Below are 11,446 nucleotides of genomic sequence, written 5' to 3'. Positions count from 1 at the left end.
GCACGGGCGAACGCTGATATAAATACAAAGTGAAAAATAGTTACAGGCTAAAGTTTGAAAAGTGAAGGAGTCGTGCATTTAAAGTAGACAAAACCAAACTACACATCAAACTGGACCTGCCTTTACAGGGACATCCAAAACTCCCGCAGGCACAAGACCAAACTCCATTACACTTTCACCTACACAGTGATTATTATTATTATTATTATTATTATTATTATTATTATTATTATTATTATATACTGCACAGTGAAATATAACAACGGGCCAGCCGTTTACACAACCTGTGGCTGCACAAATGACCGGTGCATCCATGTAATTGAACGTACAGCATTTAAATGTTCTTTATGAGCTGTTGTTGGTAAAGTTGGTTATCTCTCTCTCCTCTCTCTCTCTCTCTCTCTCTCTCTGTGTGTGTGTGTGTGTGTGTGTGTGTGTGTGCGTGTGTGTGTGTGCGTAGTACAGTATGCTTCTCTTCATCTCTTCCCTGTTCTGTTTTCATACAGCAGTGATTTCCTCTCCACTCACTGTACATCTGTAATTGCTCTCGTCTCTGCCACCCTCACCACCATCACCACCATCACCACCCTCACCACCACCACCACTACCATGCCTCTGATCACTGTAGCAAATAAAAAACTCACCTACTTACCAAGCGGAAGAGCTGCATCTCCTCTGAGTGACCTACACCACTCTAACCCTTATGGGCCATTATAACGCCTGACTGATATTGCACAATAACTTCCCATTTGTGGGAGAGTTTGAAATATTAGAGCCAAATCAACAGCTCACTGAGAAGCGTTTTAGAGAGATTACTACTAAAGTACATTAGAAGTTAGACATAACCCCACTGAACTGCATTTCACTGTAGAATTAAGTTTTTTCTTATTGTTTTTTTTTGCAGCACCATACAAGCACTCACAAACAGACATCTGGTGGCCTATGAAGCACATTTCTAATTAGTTTCTACAACAACAAAAAAAGCACGTTTTGCTGTTGTTTTCCTATAAACATGAACTCCCTGCCAGGGCAGTCCACTAGTCTGTTTCCAGTGGGCCTTGTGTTGTGTACGGCTGCTGCTACAGCCGAGCACAGACCCAGCAGAGCAAAGAGGATTCCCAGCCATATGCTCCCATTATGAAGGTTTTTCCCCCTAATGACCTCTTCTGCCTGGTGATATACAATCTGTTATCCCGTCAGGCTCTGGTCTAAACTATTCTCATAAAAGAAAAACACACACATCAGCAGACCTACCCTCTTCTCCATGCGACTCGACAGCCAGTCCTACACCGGAGATGATGATGCGCTGCACGGTTAGTCCAGCGAGCTTTGCTCCCTTCCTCTGTCCCTGCGCCCCTGGAAAATAAAAGTATTATCATCAATATAAATATATTTTTTTTTTTGTGAATTCATGAACACTGAGGTTTAAACGTGACCAACACCATGCAAACATCGCCTGTGAGGACTCAACACAAACACAAGGCTGTGGGTAGAAAACAGTGAGGACCTGCTCCCTGCGTGTGAGTCTGTGTGTGTGTGTGTGTGTGTGTGTGTGTGTTTACTCCGAGCCCATCTCGTTTTATATTACAACATAATGATGGCACTGGAGATTTTATAGACGTTGATATGCTATTGTCGATGTGAGCTTAATGGTTTCTAATACACTTAGTGCCAATAAACACTACAATAAAGCGCGCAGCCTATTAAACGGTAGCCTTTCGGATGATGATGTTGAGTAATATACAAGGCTCCAGTAAATGATGTAATATGTCCCACCGAGACGTAAATATCCAGTCCTGTTCGGCCCGTGTCCGGTGTAGTCCAGAACCCCGGTGAAAGGGAGCAGCGGTTTCCTGCAGCGACTCGCCTCCGCCTGGTGCGCCTCTCGCTCCGGCTCGCAGCCGTCGGGGATGCTCGGTGCTGCGGAGGGGCAGACAAGAAAAGCGTCCCTTCCCTTTTTTGGCTCCTTGTGCTTGCTGTCCGCGCAGCATACGGCGACAGGCTGCAAAATGTCACGGCTGGGAGTGAGCGATGGTGTGTTCTGTCTCAAGAAGAGAGAAGAAGAAGAAGAAGAAGAAGAAGGAGGAGGAGAGGAGGAGAGGAGGAGGAGGAGTGGTGATGGTGGTTGTGGTGGTGGTGGCGGTGTGCAGGGAGGTTTCCGAGGGTCAAAACGCGACGGGGTCTCTTGGCCCCCCTCCCTTCATCCGTCCATCCCTCCTCCTCCTCCTCCTCTTCCTCCTTTACTCCTCCTCCTCCTTATCACACACACAAACGCCAGAGAAGAAGAAGAAGAAGAAGAAGAAGAAGAAGATCGTTTAATCTCGGCTCCATATCCCTCCATCATCCCTCCATCCTTGGCCACTTTCTCCCTGCGCTACTATCATCTCGGGATAACCCGGGAGAAGAATCGGGCTAACTGTCTCTCTCTAGTGGAATGGAGCATGTTCAACATATTAAACCCCGGACATTCAATTAAGGCGATAAGAACAGGTTATTCTAGGTGGGAATGAATCATTTGCACAAGAGTTTGCAGCAGTAAATCATGAAAGTCTGATTACAAATCGGAAGAATGCGATTTTTAAATGCAACCAGCAATAAAAGGGACAGGCGCAGTCAAATAGCATGTTGTCTTCCCTGCAGGAGAGTTCATTCTAAGCCTAATTGCATATAAATATATAAGAATAAAAGTGTTTTTAATCGAGTTGCTCTTCATACCGGGCCATAAATAAGTTTGAAGCGTGCTCGATGACAAGACATCTACTGGCCGATCATCTAATAGCTTTCAAAGTGTTTTATTGTTTTTTTTGTCAATCAATCGTAAGTCAGCCTTTTGACAGGCCAAATGTCCCCCTTTGGCCCTCTTCTGTTTTGTTGTTGACTGGGAGAAGTGAGAAAACAAAGCTATCATCGTGAGAAAGTTTCATTTTAACCAGAGAGAGAGAGAAAAGCCCTTTCACGTATTGGTGGAATGGCTAAACTGCCAGTCTTGTGTTGTAAATGTCACCTAAGTAACATAATAATTATTCAAAACGCTCTTCTTCCCCCGGTCCCGCTGTGAGGGGCCAACAGGCGGGCCGCACTTCAATCAGCAGCGGCTTGGCGGGGAACAGCGGGCCGGGGTAGGCATCTCCGTGGGCGACATGGAGTTTGACCGTGGGGCGGCCTGTGAGGGCCCTGCACCGCGCGTACAGCCAGGGGTCTTTTAACTCTGCAGGGTGCTGGTTTCCTGCAGGGGTGATCACAGCTCTCATCCCCCTCCTACACTGAGCCGGTAATACAGCCATGAAGCGGTGTCAATGGGCTGGAAAAGACGATCCTCCGAGGCTTGTTTCCACTTTTGTTAACAGGTTGAATGAAAGAGGATTACCCACCAAAGTGAGCATCATCTGAGGAATTCAGGTTTTAGATCCCCCTCATTTCTCTTAGTAGAAAACCTTTACATTGCACGTATATATATATATATATATATATATATATTCTAGGCCTGCTTTAATGTTAGTGACTTCATTTTCCAGTGTTTTTCTTCAGGGTGATTCTAATTGAACCATAAATCTCGAGTCTCTGTAACATTTATCTAACAAACTATTATCTAAACATGTAGATTGCACTAATTTACATCACAATCACTAAAGGATCTGTCATTTTTATCACTTCTCCTTGTGTCTGTGGGATGACACCTACTTTTTCTACACTGCATGTTAATGACAGCCCATTTTTAGCAGAACATATGTTGTTAAACCTGGGCTTAAAAGGTAACACAAGTGCAGCGCGTAGCCCCAAAGCAGACACACAGGTGTCCTATCACACCCAACTAAAGATAGAACGAGATTTAATTAAAATTTGCCTCCATGCATTTCTAAAACAAGGTGGAATGAAAGAGGTAAAACTTTTAAAGAACCTTATCGTGTATCGTCTGTGGGAGGACTTACAATCAGTCGAAATCCACCATGAAACAAATCACTTATATAATTCTGTCTTGCTTAATTTAATGAGGTGTTCCAGGCACGTCCAGCTTGGAGGAGGCCTCGGGGAAGACCCAGGACCAGGTGGAGAGATTATATCTCCACACTGGCCTGGGAACGCCTCGGGATCCCCCAGTTAGAGCTGGTTAATGTGGCCCGGGAAAGGGAAGTTTGGGGTCCCCTGCTAAAGCTGCTGCCCCCGCGACCCGACCCCGGATAAGAGGATGAAGATGAGATGAGATGAGATGAGATGAGATGTTCTGTGTGGAGTCCTTCAGCTCAAAACACAGTTGATTCAGTTTGATACTTCTCTGTGATTAATGACGGCCTCTTAAATCCCAAATAAGTCTGTTTGGATCTCTGTTTCTGGAGTTTTGTAACAGTTCGGAATGACTATTTAGCCCCAGCACATGTAACAAAACATGATGTATTTACTTATTTAACAGCAGTTTATGCTCATTTTCATCACAATCAACAAACGTGCAAATCCAGTTTGTTGCAAATGCGAGGGTTATGTCGTGTGAACGTATCTACGAGCTTTATTATGGTCAGAAGAAAGGAAAAGAAACAGCAAAGGGAAAACTGGTTGAGTTTGACATTGTTTTTGCACACCTACAGTACAGCAGTGCGATCTATGGGACGGCAAACAATGAGGAGGTAAAGCTAACTGAACTCAAAGTTTCAGTCATCTGCTCCAACATATAGATTTCCTTTTGATGCCTTTAGAAGACTATTGTTTTCCTAATATGGCGTTAAACTGATTTCTAACCTTATGAATCAAAATATGCAAGTGTATTGGGGAGAATGGCGATGGTTGTAACAGTTTTTAATTTCTCTAATCAGGAACAACTTACAAGTCCCCTGATCCACTCTGCACATGCTCAGTTTAGTCATTATGCCGTATGTGAGGAAGTAGCATCCTTTGGCAAACACAGCTAAGTTTAGAAGGGAAAAAATATATTTTTACTGTGTTTATTTTGTGATAGCATTGATGGAATTTTAGGTCATCACGTTGATTATGTCCCTGCATGTTTGGTGCACGTCGTTAGTGCTAATGTTGCAGCTGTTAGCTGTAAGGTAAGCTAGTTCATGGCTACACCAGTCTGGGTTAGTTAGTTAGAATTTCAGTATGGCTGGTCTTGGAAGAGAAAGAGTGACGGCCTGTCAACATTTTGAATAGAGCATCAAATGATGTACAAGAGAAGGGGAATACAGACAAACAAGCATCAACTCACATTAACAGACAACAACGAACAAACACACACATACACACTATTTAGCCATAAAATTAAAATAAAAAAAAACAGTTAAATGTAGAATAAAACACTTTAAATAACTTGTTTTGTTTTTGTTGTAATCCTTATTTCATAATGTCCCAAGTCACCCCAGGATGTTACAACCAACCCTGCATGGAGTTGGTTGTACATTTCACCTTGTGTTTGAGACTAAACTGCATTTTTCCGTTTGTTACAGAGATAAAAGCTACACCATTTAACAGCCGGCACGTAGTCCGAGAGCATTGTTAATGAACATCGGTATAAAAAGTCGACATGTGAACATGCTCTCCTATAAGAAAAGGCTCCTCTCCTGCACCACACACTTGAATATCAGAGGCAGGTTCACTGTAGGATCATTCTGCATGTCAAGGCTGCTGCAGTTATTTGTCACTCGCTGTCAAGGCTCAAGTGCTCGCTCCTCATGCACCCGTCAAGTCCTGTTGAGTTTCTGCGCTCAGACCTGCATGCAAGTGTGTTCACGACAGCGGTGTGCGTTTGTGTGTCCGCGGCTTTGTGTGCCTGCTTGCGTGCTGCAGGGTCAGTGTCAAGGTGCTCCTATTCTAAGGCGGGCCTCACTGCAGGCGTTGCCCTAGGCTAGAAAACAGCAAAACAACAAGCGGAGAGGGAAACTGTTCATGAGAGTGTGTGCAGAACTGTGGATTTTTATACGTATAGTTGCATCTCTAAGACTAGAATGCAAACAAAAGATGGCCGACTTTACTCTTAAACAGCTATTGTCCACTTTTTACCCCACGTAAACTGTGGATTAAGTTGACGTAAGGTGGAAAACAACCACCCTTACAAACTGCTGCTACCCGCACCTTGCCAAAATCAAAAGTCTCGTTTACTTGACTCCACCAGAGAGCGATGGAGGGAGGTAGAAGGCCACCCAGCCTTGTTGACTTCAGTGACTTTGCCATTAAGAAAATATGGCTGCCGTGACCCCTGGCACAACCGCACAAAACATCAGAGAGCTGTGACCCTCCGTCGACTGCATGAGAGAGAGGGAGCCAAGTGATGGAGGGAAGGAAAGGGAGAAGGAGAGGATAAGGAAAGGAAACGGAGAGGGGTAAAAGTAAGGGGTAGTCGAGGGAGGGGGGGGGGGGTGCAGAGTGCATTTTTATGAGCCTGTGCCTCTCCAGTTTCTGGGTCGTCTGGCTGCATCGACATAAATTTTCGCCCCCCTCCTTTCCTCCCTCCATCTCTCCTGCTTTCTTCTGGCATGCTCGCCAAGAAAATCCAGCCTTATCTGTTCTCGCAGCCTGCAAACTTTTCCTCCAGTTTCCCTACTTCTAACCCTCCCGGGGTCATTCCTCTTCCTTTGGGTTTCTACCTATTTGGGCAAGGCCTCTCGCCATCTCTTTATCCTTTTCCCTCCTCTCTTCTGCCTCTCCATCTCTTTTTGTTTATGGAAAGCCAATGCTGCCTTTCTCCCTTCTGTTATTTTATTCCTCTCCTTCTCCGTCCCTCCTCCTCCTCCCCCTCCTCTTATAGATGGAGATTAACTGGGGAGCACAGCGCCATCCGTCCTCCTGACTGTTTGTTGTTAAGGAGATGGATGGAGGCTCCCTCTGCCAGCCCCACGCAGCCGCAATTACACCAGCGGCCATGATGGATGGAGGGGAGGGAAAGGGGGGGTTGGGGAGAGGGAGATACAGAGAGGGGCATCTATCACGCCCCTTAATCTACCTGTCACTGCTAGGGTTTGGGTGGAGGGGTGGAGGGGTGGAGGGGGGAGTGTGTGAGGCGAGGAGGAGGGCGGACTTTACCCTAACTGCTGGTCAAAGGTTTAATTCTTTTCTTTACTCTGAATTTGTTTCTTCGGCTTTCTGGAGAATTGGGCCTGCAAGGACTGGACTCATTAAATGTCCTGATCACTCCAATTGATTTTCCAGAGCTTATTGGATTATGTTGAAAATACTGTGTGTACGTGTGTTTCCATGCATGTGTGAGTGTGTGTGTGTGTGTGTGTGTGTGTGTTTCCATGTGCGTGTTTGTGTGTGTGTGTGTGTGTACGTGTGTTTCCATGCGTGTGTGTGTGTGTGTGTGTGTGTGTATGTACGTGTGTTTCCATGCATGTGTGTGTGTGTGTGTGTGTGTGTGTGTGTGTGTGTGTGTGTGTGTGTGTGTGTGTGTGTGTGTGTTTGTTTCCATGTATGTGTTTGTTTCCATGTGTGTGTGTGTGTGTGTGTGTGTGTGTGTGTGTGTGTGTGTGTGTGTGTGTTTGACAGACATTAACATTAGTGCAAGAAGAGGGACGCTGGCCAGAGAAAAAATCTTTGATACAAATAACTAACAATTTCCTTTCAAGTTCTTGTGGAGGCATTCTCCAGTTGTAGTTTAAGTATGAAAAATATGGTAAATCTGAGGGTTAAACATATACAGGTGTATGGTTTTCTACCTCAGCACACTGACGTGACAGCTTGCCTCCTCCTCAGCCCGCGCACATCGCACATGGGCATCAACAGGTAAAACGCTGCACTATCTGTTGCTCTTTTGCACAGATGCTCGCTTTGCATGTTGACACTTTTTTTTACGACATATACACACACCACCACATACTGTGTGCAAACAACTGGATAGCACACACACACTCCCACACTAAGTTATTCATTATCACATCTGTAGCTAATGCCTCTGCGCTCCGCCCACACTCACAAAAACACGCTTCTGCAGCATCTCCCGCTCATCCTCATACCTGTTGAAGGTATGAACGCGGTGACCTGTCATCTAGTAAATCTGCATACATAACCTGTAATGCCTCTCCATTTTCACCACAATCCTACAGAAATATTATGAAAAGTAATCCTACCTTCTACCCCTCCTCCTCCTCCTCCCATCCCCATCCCCATCCCCATCCCCATTTCCCTCCTCCACCTCCTCATCTGTCCAGAGGAGTGAGAGATGGGATGGAGGGATTAATACTCTTCCGCCCAAGCCAACCCTGGGAATGATAGATGGACAGATGCAGGAAGGGAGCGGAGGAGGAGAGGGAGATTAAAGGAGAGAAGTCTTGAGGGTTCATAAATCCAAAGTGGGAGACCTGGTCCGCATCGCACACTAATAAGATGTGCAAGAAATCCATGATGAGGGAGAGAGAGAGAGAGGGACGCAGACAAAGGTGGAGAGAGAGATGGGAGCGGTGTAATAGCATTAGATGTAATCTAATCATGGCAATAAGATGTGAATGGATGAGTGTGAGCATGGTGATTATGTAGAAGAGGGATGGCAGTGTGTTGATGAAGCTCTGTGGTGCGAGGACAGGCCGCGTTATTGGACAACAGATCAGCAGCATTATAGTACCTCACTGGGGAGCTTCATGCTGCAAACCTATAAAAACACAGCCTTTATTATAATTTAGTCCGATTCTATCACTCCAACGGCTCCCCAAGTGAAGGCGATGGTAACACAGTGTGGTTGCAAATGCCTCAATTTGATGATATCAGGTACAAAATGTTGTCTGTCGAAGTGGATGTTCCCGTGTGTGTCAGTCATGAAACCCGTGCGTTCATTTGTGTGTGTCATCATTATGTGAGGAATCATCTGTAAGTGCATAAAGTGCATAAAGTGCAGTTGTGCAGCCGTGACCTGACTCGGATCAGATGGAGTGCAACCTCCCTCCTCGACCCCGCCACAACCCTCCACCCCAAACTCCCCAACCTCCCCTACATCCACCCGGGCCACATTTTTCATGGCCCAGCTGTCGGAGGGCCGTGATTGGTTGGCTCTGCAGACAGATAGCCGATAGGCTCTGATTAATAGTTGAGGCCCAAGAACTTCCTCATTGATCAACAGGACAGGCTGGAGGAGGAGGAGGAGGAGGAGGAATGGAGGAGAGAGAAAAAGCATGCCCTGTCGCTCTGCAAGTCCCGGCTGATAACCCTGATAGCGGTTCTTGGGGTGTGTGTGTGTGTGTGTGTGTGTGTGTGTGTGTCTATTTGTGGGTGTGCTTGTTGTTTACACTAACAAACAGATGAGCAGATGTTAGGAACGGGATGAAATGGAAGCACTGCAGTGAAAAAGTTCTTTGGGTTTATTCACTTTCTGTCCATCTTTAAAGCTTTGTCTCTGTGCCGAGGTGTGTGATAGCATCTGTGGGTTTTCCATGAATAAGAAAGCATGTGTGTTATCAAACAAAACACAGCCTATCTGGCTCGCAGCTAATGTCTGTGAGGCCTTCGTGCACGTAACTGTGTGTTCGTGTGTGCATGTGTGTGTGTGCGCGTCTGTGTGTGTGTGTGCGATTGCGGTCTGAAATATAAAATAATATGTGTTTGATATCTGGATTTAAGAGACATTTTTATTCTGTTCTTGTATGCATCATACTTACACATCATACTAAATATAAGTATATGTGTTTCCCAGGTACGTCTTCAGCGTGTATGTGTTACAGTATGTAGATATGAGTGTGTGCGTGTGTGTGTGTGTGTGTGTGTGTGTGTGTGTGTGTGTGTGTGTGTGTGTGTGTGTTTGTGTGTGTGTGTCCCCTCCCGCTGATCTGTCCTGCCCCTAGTTGATTGATGATCTTCACTCCCACAGGGTCAGCGGGGTCATGACCTCCCACTTTTGACCCCCTACTGAGAGGGTCACACACACACACACACACACACACACACACACACACACACACACACACACACACAGAGCAGCCCCGAGCAAACAGATGGCCTAAGGACAACTGGCGCTTCCTCACCTTTCTCGCACAAACACTCTCCAACACTGTTACAGACACAACTGTATCACATACACTGTGACATAACACACTCAGTTTACCTGCCAACTCATGGACAATAACAATATTTGCTGCCTTTTATTAAGAACAACAGATAAATACCAGCGAGACAAACTTTTCTGAGTTTTGGTTTCTGGTGTTTTACAGAGGATAAGGATCAAGAAATGGATTTGGCATGCGTCACAACATCACACCCTAGTGTCCCTACATGGTTATGGCAACTGATAGGAAGCAGCCGTTATATCATTGCTATTATAAACATATGCTGGGCTCATCATTTGTCACTTCACTATTTCTCTTAGGGGCGGCAGTAGCTCAGTCCATAGGTGACTTGGCTGTCCCTGTGTGGACCATGAATGGAGCGTGGACTGGTGGCTGGAGAGGGGCCAGTTCATCTCCTGGGCACTGCCGAGGTGCTGTTGAGCAAGGCACCGAACCCTCAACTGCTCGGGGTGCTGGTCACTGGAAGCCCCCTCGCTCTAACATCTCTCCTCAATTGCATGTATGGGTCCTGGTTGTGCATGTGTGTATTGCGGGCCTGTGTGTGTAACATGCATGATAATAAGAGTGAAAATTGAATTTCCCCGTGTGGGATAAAAATAAAGTAATTCTTCTATTCTTCTTCTCTGTCATTTACATTGTTTATATGCTTACTGTTTTACTGTTTACACCTATTTACTTATCATTATGCAGACATTACATCTATTACATTCCTGTCCACACCTCTTTTTACATGTATATGATCGGTCATTATGCAAATATATTTAACATGTATTAATCACAACTACTGTCTAATTTATGTTACATTTTTTTATGTTATATTTGATCATCTTTTTTGCCCTGCGATAGACTGTCCAGGGTGTTCCCCGCCTCACGCCCGATGTCAGCTGGGATCGGCTTCAGCCCCCCCGCGACCCCGACAGGGACAAGCGGTTGAAGATGGATGAATGAATGAATGATAATCTTTTTATATTATTTTATATTTTTTTCTTTATTACATCTTAACATGCACTACTGTATGTACAGATTTGCATATTGTTGTTACTTGTGTGATTATTGTGCACATGATAGATGAAAACACTGAATTTGAATTATGCAAATATATTTAACACATATTAATCACAATTAATGTCTAATTTATGTTACATTCTATTATGTTTTAGTGGATCATCTTTTTATATTATTTTATATTTTCTTCTTTATTTTATCTAATATATATATATTTTTTATTTAACATGCACTACTTTATGTTTGATTTGCATATTGTTGTGACTTACTTAAAACACTGAACTTGAAATTCTCCTTAAAATCAAATGCTTTCCCAAATCAATGTTTACATAAAAAATAAAAGAAAACCTGTAAAGACACATAAAAAACTCAAGAAACACAAAACCAAACCACACAAACACACAGATCAAGTGCAGCGCTGAGATAGACGGATGGATGGATGGATGGACGGATGGATGGATGGATGG

General features: G+C 44.7%; 1 protein-coding gene across 1 annotated transcript in view; it reads right to left on the bottom strand.

The window, feature by feature from the left end:
* The window catches only part of meis3 (myeloid ecotropic viral integration site 3), a gene marked incomplete at its 3' end in the record, with an annotated part of 14,913 nt that extends 13,565 nt beyond the window's left edge, over positions 1-1,348 (bottom strand). Inside the window, exon 1 of the mRNA XM_083914359.1 lies at positions 1,255-1,348. Within this exon, the coding sequence (XP_083770485.1) occupies positions 1,255-1,266 (12 nt within the window). The 5' untranslated portion in view covers positions 1,267-1,348. The remainder of the gene's footprint in view (positions 1-1,254) is intronic.
* Between the last annotated feature and the right edge of the window lie 10,098 nt (positions 1,349-11,446).

Source organism: Echiichthys vipera, assembly GCF_963691815.1.
Source record: "Echiichthys vipera genome assembly, chromosome: 5".
In the NCBI taxonomy this organism is placed as follows: domain Eukaryota; kingdom Metazoa; phylum Chordata; class Actinopteri; order Perciformes; family Trachinidae; genus Echiichthys; species Echiichthys vipera.
This window is presented reverse-complemented; position numbering and strand designations above follow the sequence as displayed.